This window comes from Glossina fuscipes, unplaced genomic scaffold, assembly GCF_014805625.2.
Source record: "Glossina fuscipes isolate IAEA_lab_2018 unplaced genomic scaffold, Yale_Gfus_2 27, whole genome shotgun sequence".
NCBI classification, from domain to species: Eukaryota; Metazoa; Arthropoda; class Insecta; order Diptera; family Glossinidae; genus Glossina; species Glossina fuscipes.
Window position 1 is genome coordinate 1,313,022 of NW_023998422.1, and position 15,617 is coordinate 1,328,638.

At 33.3% G+C, this 15,617-nt stretch overlaps 1 protein-coding gene across 1 annotated transcript; it reads left to right on the plus strand.

Moving 5' to 3' along the window:
• The first annotated feature begins 340 nt into the window (after nucleotides 1-340).
• On the plus strand, nucleotides 341-14,156 carry LOC119635788 (DNA fragmentation factor subunit alpha-like). The gene is made up of 4 exons (XM_038030792.1): nucleotides 341-349; nucleotides 605-820; nucleotides 10,488-10,720; nucleotides 13,568-14,156. The coding sequence occupies exons 1-4, from the start codon at nucleotides 341-343 to the stop codon at nucleotides 13,986-13,988; spliced, it is 879 nt and encodes a 292-aa protein (XP_037886720.1). The 3' UTR covers nucleotides 13,989-14,156.
• The last annotated feature ends 1,461 nt before the right edge of the window (nucleotides 14,157-15,617 follow it).

Sequence of the window (15,617 nt, forward strand, 5' to 3'; positions counted from 1 at the left end):
GTGATGTTAAAACTTGCGTGATGTCAAAACTTGATATGATTTCCGTTTCTCTTTTGACCGACATAGTGGCAGGACGCGTAAAGTTGAAACCCAGGGCTGTTTGTAGCAAGGTTAGTGAAAAGACCGACATGAGGAGTGCGCCGGCGTAGTTAGTGACGCAGAATAACCTAAATATAGGTTATAAAAATTATTGCGTAATGAAATATGAGATTGATGTACATGGGAAAATAGAATTTGAACTAATGTACTGGCTGTGAACACATACGAAATCTAAGCCAGTTACGAAATTCCATAATTTACAGCGAACTTAGAAAATAAAATGTGATCATCTATTGTGAAAATGGATTTCGTAAGGAAGACGGCTTAGTAGCATCCTTACTATGATTATCCAAACCATAAGAAATGATTGCAAAATCGAAACTGAGTCTACTGGAGCGTATTTTTATATACGTTTGTCTCAATGCATATCCCCATCATACATAAAAGACTTCAACTTGAGCTAATTATAATTCCTCTCCTGTTCTATTATGTAATTCCCATAAAAAATTTTATATAATTTATTGTTTACCGAAATTTATTTATACATTTTTTTTTTGTGTTTTAGGTTAAAGACATAACGCGTAATATTAAGAAAGCTGTCGTGGCAAGTTCGTTGGAAGAGATACGCGCGAAAGTCTCAGAAAAATTTGAAAAACTTGATCAATTACCGACCATTCATTTAGATTCGGATGGCACTGAAATCGACGATGAAGAATATTTTCGTACATTAGATGAAAATGCTGAACTGATAGCAGTTTTCCCCGGCGAACATTGGATTGATGTAAGTACTCACCTAATAATCAAACAATAAAGTATTTTCTAGAATGGTGTTTAACTTTAGGTTTATTACTTCAGCTCTGGATAAGGGAATAATTATGGAAGTAGGAAAATATGTTATAAATTATGTAAAAAATGTTTACAAATAACTCTTAACTTATATGCACTTGTCCAAATCAGTTTTGTATGATTGTATATTTAGGCTTGTCGTGTTTAAGATTTTCATGTTTAAAAATGCGAGGTCAAGCTTTACACAAAGTGTGATAGGACGTCGTAGTTGCCCTTTCTCAAAATCGGCACTAATCAGTAGTTGATATACCTACGCTTTTGTAGTGTTATCTGAGGGAGTTGTGTTCCGTATACGAGACAGCAATCAAGCGTATGTTACTCTTCCATACTTCCAGTATACATAGGGCTATACTTAATTAAAATATTTAGTTCAACTTTAATAGATCATTTTGTTTGCAATTTCCCTGCACTACTATTCCTATTGTTAGCCCACATTTTTTGGGCCAGTTGCAGTACCAATCCTGTAATACAGATCCTTGGCGGGATCTATTATTGTTCTAGCACCTCTCTTGGGTAAAGTCCAAGGGCAATCTTGGGCAGTCCTTTGACTGCCTTCGATACCTAGATGACTAAGAAATTACATTAGAGATATCTCTTTGTACTTGTTCAGCTCATAGAGAGTGTCCAGCTACTTCGACATATATCTGAATATTATTGGGCTTTTGCGGTCCCGTATATGAGAAAGTCTTTCGACTGTTGGCAGATTTCTAAGTCAAGATATAATACGTCAGTATCTCCCATAGTTCGTTTAGTAGACGTGAAATCACCCACTATACATAAGTATATAACATATATGCGTATATGTATGTGTGAATGTAAATATCAATTTTATTAAGCAGAAGAGATTTTTAGAATTTGCCAGCCTATGCTGGACAGTTATGCTGGACACATTTATTATTTTTTATCCCTAAAAAGGATAGAGCACTAAACGGCGATGTAGACTTCAGAACACGATGTTGGATGCTTGAGTTAAAGCTTGTGTTTTATTAAACAAAAAGATAATTTAGGCTCACTAGGTTCGTCTCGCCATTTTTCAGACGTTTGACGATGCTCTTAAACTATTACACAATAAAAAATTTCCCGTTTGCAGACCTTTCAAAAATCCGGAAATAATTCTAATCACTTTACTTGCAAAGCAAAGTGCTCTCTATAAAAAAAAACAATGCTCATCATAAAAAGCTTTAAATATCAGAAAATGCTGACGTGCGTTTAAATTAAATTTTAATGGCTTTAGCTGGTGAATTTTTTTGATTTTGTATACAAAACCAGCAGGCGAAAATTAATTTCAAAAACTTTATTTATTGTGACTTGTTTTGTCTACGAATGCTTAAGTGTTGGAGCATTTTTATAGTTTCAAAAAATGCAAAACTATTGCTATTGTCTACGGTGAGAAATTAGTTCGTTTAAAACGTCATTTGCATTGCAATGAGAGCACCAATGCGCATTGTAAAAACCTCACTTAGCCAAATAATTTAAAAATTTTACATGAAAAACAAATTTTTATTTTTTATTTTTTTGTCTCATTATTCACTGGTTGATGACATTATTTCCAGTAACAAACTTTTCAACAATTCTTTGCCAACAACTTGCTCTTTACTTTTTTTTTTGTCCAATACCTCTTTTTATACTTTCCTTTATCTATTATAGTAGTTTTATTTTTAGGAAATAACTTGGTGTTGCGCCCTGAATTTTGTTAATATTCACATAGTAAGTTTGATGCTTACTTACTCGAAGTTTTCCAAGTGAAACATCCATGCATAGCATCACTTCGATGTGCTGTACTATCTCTTGTATTAAAAAATTCCAATTCCTTAGCAGACAAATCATTTATATACCCATAACTCAAGCAAGGGGGTTGGTTTTCTTTCATAATTTATATAACTCTCAAAAGGAAGTTTCGGAGAACCTACTAAGTAAGCTATGGACTTCATATTTGGTAGGAACATTGGAGGTATTTGCATCCACGTTGCTATTGAAAATGAGCCAAATTGGTTGGAGCAGAAAACAGCAGGGGAGAGTAAACTGAACCCAACTGCATTAAAAAAAAATTTTTTTTTGGAATTTTGCTCATTACTCGGAAATTAATAAAGTTAGAAGGCTGCAATTTTCCACATGCACATGCAAAAATCGGCCATGCCCACTCAAAGTTACAAGCGATTAAATTTTATTCTTTTCCCCTTTCATGAGGTTTTAGGCTTATTTATCATAAGACAAACAAGGCAGAGTGTCAAAAACTATTTTGTACCTTCCTCAAATGAAGATATATTATCTACCTAAAAATGGGCGCGACCTGATGATTTAATTTTTTCGTAATAGTACCAGAGATATGGGTATCAAATAAAAGAGCTTGGAGGGTAGAATGCGAAAAGCATAGTGGTGGGTATGCGAGATTCGGCCTCGGCCGACTATAACTTTCTTACTTGTTTATACTATTTTCTTCTTTTTGTTTTGTTTAAGTTTTATTCTGTTTGTTTTCAATCACATAGCCTAAACGATTTTCTTTTTATTATTTTTTCTGTTTGCTTTGTTTCTTTTGTTCCTTTAAAGAGCTTACACATATTGAATTTTACAAACATGCGATTTCAACTTTTAATGGGTTTGATAAAATTTTGTGCCACATCTAAGGGATTACGCTACAAATTTTATGCAAAACCAGGTATCATTTACTAACGGATTATTATCCAACGAAAAAATTGTTCGTTTTTTTTTTCAAAATGTTCGCGGCATAAAATTTATGATTTTTTAAATAAATATACAATTGCGGAAAGAGGACAGCAAGACGTACTGTTTAGGTGATAAGCAAAATAAAAGTTTTTACCGTATAGACGTGTGGGGGTTGTAGGCGTGTCCTTTGAAAAGTTTAGGTCAATTCCAAATTGTTTTGCAAGATTTTAGGTGATATCTCTTAATTTTCGCTGACGGGAGAATGTTTACCACAAATACGACAAAGTTGCGTATCCAGACAGATAGACAGTCGAGTAGGCGGACATGTTTAAGTACATTCCAAATTTGTAACTGGCCAAGAATTTATATTAGGATTATCGACTTGAAGCTTATTTCTGCGCATGATGAAGTTATTAGAAAAACAATTAAATTTTAATATACTATAACATTGTGTAGGCGTGGTCAATTTGTTCCATTTTTGTACATAAATGCTACAACATCGCTCATAGAATATGCGTTCAAATTTTTGTACATTTATTTGCTATAATTTATGAGTAATGAGCAAAAAACCAATTTTTCATTCCTTTTGAAAAACAGAGATGTTCTCATTTTCGCTTGTTCTTTGACCGATTTGGCCACAACATGCGCGCAAAAACTTCCAATGTTGCTGCCAAATTTGAATTCAATAGCTTCATTTTTGCGCTCAGAAAAATCTTTATAACAGACATTATACAGACGGACAGACAGACATGCTTAAATCGATTTAGACTATATATATACATTGTGAGATTTCTGATGCTTCCTTCTAGACGTTGCAAACGTTTTGACAAAATGAATCCTCATCTTTCGATAATGGGTATAAAAAGGTTATCAAAAGTTAGTAAGACTTTTCCACTTAATTTTATTTTATAACCGTAAGGGTTGCTTTTCAACATCCTAGAATACGGGAAAAGTTTTCATTACCTGCCGGAAATTGTTTCTTTTAAATTGCGGGCTTCTTGCCGAAAGCTCTGAAAGTTTTCTGCATTAAAAGACTATCGCTTAACTTTACACCATGGGCGGTACACAATAAAGTAAATTAACAAAGTCATCAACCTTAGCGACTATGGACCACGTAGGCTTATGAGATTGCTCGGAAAAGAAGATCTGATTGTTAATGCTTTATGATGAAGATTTGTTCATGGCAGTAATTTAACATAAAAACTAAAACGGATCTGTTCCTTGGACGACACAACATAAGATTTCTAATGAATAGTAAGCTCTTTAGAAAAATGTACAAACAGGACATAGGTATATTTTTTAGGTCCTGACATATATGGGGATTATCATAGAAAACAAGCTTTTATTTTGCGAGTGACTTCAGTTTGCTAAAATTTGGATCACGCCATGTGATGGTTTGGGAATCCTATAACATGCGGGCTTTCATACCTTGGCATGAAAATAATGTGCAATTTTTTATGATCCATTATCAAAATGAGTGAATAATTAATTGTACTAGGCGTAGTCGCGTAGTATACCTAAAGGTCTGCCTTGCTTGCATTTATTTGTTTTAGTATGTGTTTGCATTCATGTAAGAGTAGTTGCAAAGTTCATCCTGCAATATATCTTATTGTAGTTTCTTGAAGAAGTTTATTGAACGGAAATGATGCTAAGAGGGGCTTGAAAGGTGTGAATGCTTCTGCCGAGGAATTAAAAACGTTTGATGAATATTTTGGCGTTAGTTGCAAATGCGGCAAAACGTGCAATGCGAAATGTGCGATTCTGTGTTTGAAGATTTCGGCAAAAGTAGCTTCTTCGGCGAAAAAATTTCCGGGCAAAGATAAGAAGAAGAACATTTAAGCAGTGAAGTGCATTTTTATGGTCCTAATAGAAATAATGATAACATATTAATTATATATACTAAAAAAATATGTCAACAACATACATAAAAACTAAAAACTTCAAAAACACTTTTCCCCAAACATGATTTTTTAAAACAGACCGTGGACCAGTTTCTACAAATTTCATTGCGTTTATTCGAATTTTTTTTAACAATGCTGTTTAAGTAACATTAATAATAGCTATTGATTGAGCTAAGACTTTTTCATCCCAACATATGCTATCAATATTTTTAAAATTTCTTACATACTGCACAAATCTATAGCCATTAAAGTGAAATTTATGCCGCTTTAAATGAAAGATGTCTGCAGCGTTGCCATATTTTAATATTTTTCAAAAAAGAATGTTTTTTAATACCTATGTGTACACTTAAGAATTTTGTCAAACATAACTATCTTAATGCGCTGAAGCAGAGTTTTCCTTTCCTTCTTTGTCTTCATATAGAAAAGGTCAACATTATCAGTGCAATCAAATCAGAAGGATCTCAATTAAAAGTCTGACCGAGCTAAGGCGTCCAATAGTGCAGTTAATGTATGATATGACTTTCGGATAAAAAAATTGCATGTCTGGTAAAAAGGTCTTAAAGAATTACGTAGCGTGAGAAGGGTTTTTAGCGCAACTCTTCAATACTCTCAGGCATAATGGTGAGGTTCTTGTCAGCAACGTGGTCCGACGGACGCAATTTACAAATGAAGATAATCGAAGAAAATTTAGTTTATCGGGTTTTCGATTGTAGCCCTATATTTTTGTTTGCATTTACGGCAAAGCAATCGTATTGGTCTGCCCAACAATTCTCAAGTTCAGAGGAGCAACATTTGAGATATGGATATGTCCAGCTTTCGTCGGCAGAGCGTATAAATGTTCATAAGCAAAATACAAAAATGGACGGCAAAGAGAATTTCTGTAGAAATTAATTCCAAAATTTTCAATTACAATCAATGGAGAGTGGAATGCGAACTAAAATTTGGCGCTTGATGTTAGTTTACTAAGCAGCAAACAACTTGGAGTTGTTTATGCGTTTCGTTGAGATCGTGTGTGTGTTCAAAAAACTTTTTCCTAACTTTTTTCATAACTTAAATAAAGTCCTCTATGTCTTTGCGGTATGTGCACTAGTAGTTAGAGTAGTATGTGTTACAAACGAAATAATGGATTTATTATATTTCCATCTTGTTGTGGAACACAGTAAAGTAGTTTTTATTATGTTGCACATATCCAGGTTCTTTTCTAAAATTCTTCGCGCAATTTTTTATGAAGTACCCTTATGTTTTTCATTTTTGTAATTTTTTCACGTAATTCATTATATTTAATTAATGATTCTTTTTGGCAAAGGTTAAGTGACTCTTCTCACTTTACAATTCTTCTAAGATCGTTTTATGCATAAAAGTAAACGTGAAATTATGTTTCTGTTGCTTTGAGCAGCAACACAATACTCGTAGTAAAGTTTTAGACTCAATCAAAAGGCAAAATTAAAATTTTGAAAATACAATAAATTGTTTAAAAAATTACTCTCCGCCGCTTCCACAAGACTTAATAATAGTTTTCTTATCTTATTATAACATTAATAAGTTAGTAGATGAAGGGCAATGTTTCCTAGTGAATGCGAGTGGATACGAAATTATGGGTAATTTTCTCGAATTTATTTAATAAAAGATTAGTGAATTTATTGAAACCAATTTGTTGTCGCTTTTATTAAAAAATTTTTTAGTGTAAAACGGATCGAATAAAAAAGTCCTCCACCAAGATGTTATTGTGAAGGTACAGGCAACCGCATGAGAAACAAAGCCAACTGATAGTACGGCCAGCACATAAGCGAAAGTGGCAACAGAAAACTATTTAAAAATTATGATAGTGGTAAAATTCGAAAAAGTCACATAAAATATTCGACCTCTGGCAAAAACTTTCAATTGCAATCATTGTTGAATAGTTAAGGACAATGTACAACGATAAAAAAAACCGGGGATATCCCCTGCTCGTGTAACACAGTGGTGATCAAATAGGGGCGAGGGAAGGAAAAGAGATAGAGAGCCGTTAACCATAGCCAAGTGGCTTTATATGAATCGATAAGTGGTGCGCTTTTAGGTTAACTCTAAGAGGTAGGTTATAGGATTTAGTTGTGATCAATCAGTCAGGTGATGTTCCCTACTCGTGTAACATAGTTACGGCGACAGCCTCAGAGTGGCGAGGGAAGGAAATGAAATAGAGAGAGGCGTTGACCGCAGCCTAGTGGCTTTGCGCCAAATCGATAAGTGGTGCGCCTTTAGGTTCACTGTTTGAAATAGGTTATAAGGTGTAGTTGTGATCAATTAGTCAGGTGATGTCCCCTGCTCGTGTAACACAGTGACGGCGACGGCCTCAGAGAGGCGGGGGAAGGAGAAGAGATAAAGAGAGGCGGTGACCGTATCCTAGTGGTTTTGTGCCAAATTGATAAGTGGTGCGTTTTTAGGTTAACTGTTCGAAGTAGGTTATAGGATTTAGTTGTGATCAAACAGTCAGCTGATGTCCCCTACTCGTGTAACACAGTAACGGTGAAATAGAGGCGAATAAAGGAAAAGAGATAGGGAGAGATGGTGAGGGCTGCGTGTGCTCAATAGATAAGTGATGCGCATTTAGGTTTAGGCTGGTTGGAGTGGGCTATTGGATTTAGTTGTGATTCAGTTATGTGTGTCTTCCTCTGCAGTTGGAATGTTTAATCCGCAAAAAATCGGACATAAGATAAGGCCTTTCAGGAATCATTGATTACGTTGGATTTGAGAATCGGTCGGACCAGTCATTAGATGCTAGATTTGCTCTTAGAAGAATTTCGTATATTAATATCTCATACTCCAGATTGTGAACAGCTCTATTCGTGTTACGCAAAAATGTGCGATAGAGATTTGGTAAGGATTATATATTTGGAATTCGCCCGAAATTCTGAAGCGATTATTCGATTTTACCTCCCGACATTTCTATTAGGAAGTCAATATATCTTCTGTTGGGAAAAATTCCTGTGGAAATCTATAATGTGGTAGATATATCCTTGAAATATAACACACATAAACATGCTTGCAGCAGTTAAAAAGCCGAAATAACCTTAATTAAGGTAAAACTTTAATATATTTGATTTTGTAAAATCTAACATAGTCTGCTTTGCCAGTGTCACTGATATGAAAAAATTCTTAATTGTTCCCTTCGCAGTTTATTCGTAGCCGCATTCGGATCGGATTAGAAAGCCCGATATGTATACGCACAAATGTATACATAAATTTATGTATGTATGGTATCGCTGGAATTAAAATTTAGCCCCTTTATATTTTGACATTTATGTAAGTCGTGTTTTTTCCTTTTTTTTGGGATTTAAGTTTATTTGTTTTTGTGAAATGAAATTCCGTTCGAATTCAACAATTTTAAATTGTCTTTAAATAATTTTGGCAAAAACTTCATTATACTACATATACATTCGTATACACATATATATATTTATATATATATTTACTACATATATATTTGTATAAACATTCGTATATATTCCACAGATATATATATATATATATATATATATACTTTTATATATATGTTTATATAGATATATGCATACATTTACGCATATATATGAGGGTATATTTAAAATGCTATTCGTTACGCAGAGATTTTTTTGCAATAATATTAAACGCAACGTTATTAAATTCTTGTATTCGAAGTTTTGAACTTTGTATCTGCATTAAATTTATTTTATGCACATAGATTTTGCCTACTTATGCGTACATGTGTGTAAATAGGGATTTCCTGTTGTGCGTGTTGGAAAGGGATTTGTACTTTTAAATTTGAAATTGTAGAAGTGTTGGTTTTTTTTTCACTCATATAATACTTAATATATGTAATGCATGTAGAAGTGTATACGCATAACGTTCGCACAAATATGTAAAAATTACTCCCTACCACAAATCAGGAAACATCTTATATTTGCCTTCGATCGAATCTTTTAGCATCCATCAGCCGTACGAGCTTTCATTCCTTTGATATGCTTCATATATATATATATATATATATTATATATACATTTCAGATAATATTTAGTTATTCCACTTTGCATTTTAGGTATTTGCGGCGGAATTCTTACTTCTATTGAAATGATTTTGATTATTATGCAAAACTCAAGTCGCAAGTAAAGCTGGAAACAAAAAGGCCCTTATTTGGAAAATTTCAATCCATGAAAGGGTGTTGGTAGTGACGCATGTGACTCTTCCATATAACGTTTTCAAAACGAAGTTGACTATGTCACGGAGAGACAGACTGGCAGATAAAAATATTTAAAACGATTCCTTATCCTTGGTGACCAAAAATCGATATATGGATATATAAGGATTACCGGATGCATATTTCTATGCGTTAAACATATTTCTCAAATTTAGGGGATCTTTTACCTGTGGAGAGAAAAAAAAAAAAGAAGAAAATATATTTATACATGCATATCCTCCAGAGCGCATAGTTAAGCAATATTTAATACATACCGCTTGTGCATGCAACCTTATATAATTCTTTTAAAATGATTTATAATTTGAATAGGATGTGAACGTAGAAGAGAAAGAGAGAGGAATACATATTGATTGCATGGTCTGGTGCCTGCCATTGAGGGGATTGTTAAAAAGATATATTATATAAAAATCAGTTCCAACCAATGCAGACCGAAGGTAAAGGTTTTGTCATCTGAAACAACAGATGTATATTTTTGTTTGCTTAATAAGTAAAGTAAGATTTACTGCCCGACAATGGATGGAAGCTAATAAATTTTAATAAAGTTTTCTCTGCCACTAAGTTGAAAGGTTAACTACGTTGAAAACAAAGGCGACACTATCTGTGTGTTGTTATTTTAACTTTTTTTTTTTTTTTTTTTTTTTTCTTTCGCTGTATCTCTCATTGCTTCAATACTATAGATAGGTAGGGTGTCAAGAGAATACAAGTTGTTTATAAAACTATATTATATTGTACATGTGTGCATTTGTGTTTGAATTTATTTTTACAATATATACCAATGAAAGCTGATATGTCAACATTGAAATGCTTTTGTTTTTTTTCTTTTACAGCCTTCGCATTATGTTGAGGTTACCAATCCTAATGATCAAACCGATGCTACTATGACAGATGTTGCCGCCAAAACTGCCCGCATCAAACAACTTGTGGGACAATTGCAAAATAATTTATGCAATGTCTCGGTTATGAGTGATCCCGATTTGGATTCGCTTTCGAATATGGATCCAAATTCATTGGTGGATATAACTGGCAAAGATTTCATGGAACAACTTAAGGATTCAGGCAGGTTAGGGGGAGAGGCCCAGATGTGGTGGTTATATCCCCCTTCTATGACTATAAATGCCTCGCACATCTATGTCTCGTTATTCTTGTGATATTCATTTATTCTTAAGTATTATTTCCTTATAAACACTGCTGTCGAATATATATTATTATCAGATTTTTCACGTCTCTGTTAGAATCTAAAAGTACTTATTTTACCTATCCACTTGTATCTGTCTATCTATTTGTTTTCAACCAACTCGATATTTCGACTTCGCAGTTGACTTGATCGGTATATAGTTCCGTCGGGTTTGGAGAAGTCATTAAGAAAGAAAAGTTCGTCTCCATAGAAGACGCGTAACGTGTTTTTTTGTCCCATATTTTGCTCATGATTCTCTATTTCTATTCAAAACTAAGAAAGACCATTGTAGTCGGGCAAGGTTGACCTTTAGATACCCTACACTATTTTGCCTAATATTCATTTTTCTAATAACACCGAAATCATACGTAATTTTTGTTGTAAATGCACACGTTTCATAAAAGCCCAGAATTGGGTGAGCATCCACGAAACGTCGACTAATAAAGCAGACTTAATTTACTTGTGAAAGATTTTATTATATTTTGTTGTTGTTTTAATCATAAACAGCTACACATTACACTACGTCGACGTAGAAGCGCTCGTTTTTCATGCGAGTCCCTACATTTGCTGGGATCTAAAAATTAGACCTAAACGATACAAATCCCATACGGTGAATTTCTATGCTACATTGCTATTAAAGGTAATTTTCATCGAAAAATATTAAAGATTAAACGTTTTGGCATATAAGGGTTTAGTTTTCAGTTTCAAATTGACTTGAGACAAATAACTTTGCGATTGCGAAGACTGATTACTTCGCATTTTTCATATAGTTCCGCAGGCGAATTATCGATTTGTTGAACAATTTTCACTAATTTCAATCCATCAGCTGATACGGTTCTTTTTGCGCTGTTTACTTTAATTACAAACCGTTGAATAACTTTGTGTTTAACTCTTATAAGCCTGTTGTAAACGAATCGTTCCTTACAAGCACGTAGGAACATGCTGTCGTATCTCAAGGAATATGCCAAGGTGTATTTCTGTGTCGACTTACTACGCAAGCTTGCATGCTTTGCATATTCTCGCAACATGTTTCTATCCAGCGGTGTTTGGCCAAATAGATCTTTTCAGCTACAAATAGAGCAGGGAATTATTATATAAAGTTGTACCACAAACTACCACAGCAGGTACGTAATCAGTATCAGCTTGTATTCAACTGCGAAGTCCAAGTAATACTAATGGCTATTAATCTGTCCATTTTGTACCAGTGTGACATTCAATATACAATAATTTTTCAAAATTTGATGCCGTCTACCAATTTGGCCATTACTTTGAGGGTGATATAATGTCATTAGGACGAGTTTGGAACCAAGCGCTTAGTTAAATTCTCGGAATAGAGAGAATTCACATTGTCTGCCTTGATCGGTTATAATGCAACACGTGAAATGTTGTTTTCCTGCAGCCGTAGGCCACGTATTTCTCGGACTTAATAAGAACAGAAAAGTTCCACGAAAAAACAAGTGTATTTTTTAATTTCAAACCGAAAATGTGGCTACTTATTTCTTCGTCGGGGTCACCAATGTGGTGTCGTTAAGCCGTTGCTTGTCAACTCAAAATTTGTCTTTAATAGAAAACTCGAATTTTTAGTGCACAAATTTATTAATTAATTTCAGGTCTGCCATATTATGCAAGCTTACCAACGGTTTTACATTGTAAATATTTCTTAACAGAGTTACCATCATTGGTAAAACTATTATTAATCGGCACAGGCTCTTATTTAGTTATTAACGTTTATGTAATCGCGAAGACATTGAGTAGTGTTGTAATAGACTGCAATGTCTACTATAGGTGACATCCTTACATGGAAACGGGGTCCGGAAAATAGACCTATGCGGTCCATTTGCATGTCAAATTATTATTATCAGCGAATTTTTATGGAGAAGTATTGAAAAGTAGCCCTGTTTACCACATAAAAGTTCAGCTTCCTTAGGAAAGATTATAGGGCAGCGGGCTCAAAAAGTTTCAAACTTCAGCATCAGTTTACAATGTCGAAGTACTATTATCAAGCAAATTTTGTTGCGATAAGCGACAAATCGCAATATCACTTGTTAAAAAAAGGAGTTATAAGGAGAGTAGTCGGAAAATTGACCCGACCTGAATCGTTTTGAGCAGGTCACGAACAGGGTTTAAGCAGACATCAGACGATCCAACCGGCTTATGGCTAAGATCAGAAAGCAAATCAGGATTTATCAGTATACCCAGAGCTCGCTCTAGATATTGTAAACATCCGCACGAACTGAATAGACCCTGTGCGACAAGTGCTATAGAATATAAGCATAGAAGATGAGTAAAAATGATGGCAGAAGCGTTACCGCTCACGAAAACAATTACACGCACGAATTTTCATTATAAGTAAAGAAATCCTCTTTTCTTAAAGAATCTTTTTTTCTTATGTGTCGAAGGCATGTATTAATGATAACAGTCCCAGTTAGCTCAGAATATATTATATATATCTATGTGGCGGTGTCAGTCAAATATGTTGCATGATTCATTAGTACAATATATATCATAATTATTCATTTCGTTAAAACAATTGAAAAGTTCTTCTTACTATGTTAAAAGTGTTCTTCTAATTTCTTTCTTTCTTTATTTTTGTTTCCCCCAATCGTTCAATACATTTATATGTGTGTGTGTGTATGTGTATATTTTTTACTTTTCCTTTTTAATTTAACAATAATTTTTTCTTTGTGTTGTCTATTATTTTTTGTTATTATTTTTATTTCTTATTAAACGTAGACCATTGTGTGCAAAGCGAAACGCTCAGGACCGAATTAACTTGTTAAAGTTATTAAAAGAAGGTGCGATATTTTGTTCTGAACGTTATCCGGAGGATGCGGAAGCCATTGATATGGAAATACGGCGGCAATTGAATGAGGAAACATATGTTGATAAAGCAAATAATGCAGAGACAACCGAACAAGACCAAAATATAATGCAGTTAGAAGACATCAATGAAACAATGTCAACTACGACAACATCAACAACAATAATGACAAATACGAAACCGCAACAAACTTTGATAACAATTGTGGTAGACGATACAACTGTATCTACGACAACGACGACAACACCAATAGAAACATCAACACCAACAACAACAACAAACAACAACAATAATAGTAACGATGCAGGTAACATTAAAATACACGACATATGACTACCGATTTTTCGTAGCATTACATGAAATTTGGAGAATATATGTAAGGAAAAAGGTTGAAAAGTAAGGGGAAGGATATAGATTTTTTGAGAACCCTGGAATAATAATAATAATGATAAAAAAAAAAAATAAAAAAAACATTTAAAATTGAAACTAAAGAAAAAATTTACATTTTTATTGAAGAAAAATTAAAAACCCCGAGAGAAAGCACATTAATTGAATTTAAAAGCCAAACAAATTTTAAAAAATAAAAACGTAAGCGAAATGAAAAAGTTTCAAGCCTTTGGCGCAAAAACAATGATTTGGCGAATGAATAAAAAAAAAAAATTAGTCTTTTTTCACATTTTGCCAAAAAAGAAAGAAAAATAAAATGCGTACACACAGCCCGACATATAAGCGCGCACTTACACCCATACACACACACACATATATATATATATATATATACACACAAAAATACGAAGAGGCTTAAAGGAAATTTACAAAGAAGCACATCCATTCATACCTACGCTCTATCAAATGTTTTACACTCCTTCACACATAGGCACACATACACACATACCTACTTGTAATAAAGCAACTGAATGGTTAACGTTTAGCTGAGGAATATAATAAATTTGCAGGCATTATACTCGCAATAGTAAATAAAAAATAGAAAAAACAAAAAAAAAAAAATCCCAAACAAAAAAAAAAAACAAGATTTTACACAACTTTACATAAAAATTATTAAAAGAAATAAAATAAAATATAATGATTAAAATCAAAATAAAGAGAAAGATGAAATTCTAAAAAAAAAATAAAAAAAAAAAAAAACTATACGTACTATAGCCTACATCCATGTACTACCTATTATAGTATTGTAACTTTACGAAACATAAATGATCTATATATGAAGAAGGAAGGACGAAACACAAACTTATATACACCCATCCATATACTTATAGATGAAAAACAAAAAAGAAAAAGATATTCAATATGAAACTATTGTAATGCTCCGCATAATGCGCAAGGATCTGTAAACGAGAGTTAACGTTTTCGAAAAATTAAATAATAGTAATGTGAGGAAAAAAAAGTTTAAAAATAATTTAATAAAAAAAATCTATTTAAAAAAGAAAAAAAAAAAAAAACAAAATGGAAAAATGCAAATCAAGTAATTGGTAGAAATAAATAAAAATCAGTGAGACATTGTATTAAATGAAGAAGTGAACGTATAACTAGAAAAAAATATATTCCCTCCGCTCGAAAATATGATTTACATTTCATAAGCAATTTGAAATTGACGAACATATGTTAATTAATTTTTTTCTTTTTTCTTCTTGTTTAGAAATATCGTGATAATCATTTCGCTTAAGTTCGTAATAAATGGTTTTCTCAAAGGTTTTGCTTTCAATAATTCAAACCTTTCCATATTGCGTTTTGTGACATGCAATATTCTTAACTCCTCATAGACATCAAAATATGTCCAATTTCTGAGACGATCGTTCAATCGACAAGTGCAGTTCATTATTAAAACTTTCGCGTAAAAACGCTACGACATTTTCAGAGAGACAGAGGCACTGATAGAACGTGAGGGAGTGGCAGCGAGTGAGAGTTGGTGAGAGAAGGGTAGAAAGATGGTGTGAGTGCAAG

Excerpts from the sequence above, each read along its gene's own strand:
- LOC119635788 (XM_038030792.1), top strand. Across the intron at positions 821-10,487 it reads CCGGCGAACATTGGATTGAT|CCTTCGCATTATGTTGAGGT; the intron begins GTAAGTACTCAC and ends TTTCTTTTACAG. Across the intron at positions 10,721-13,567 it reads CAACTTAAGGATTCAGGCAG|ACCATTGTGTGCAAAGCGAA; the intron begins GTTAGGGGGAGA and ends TATTAAACGTAG.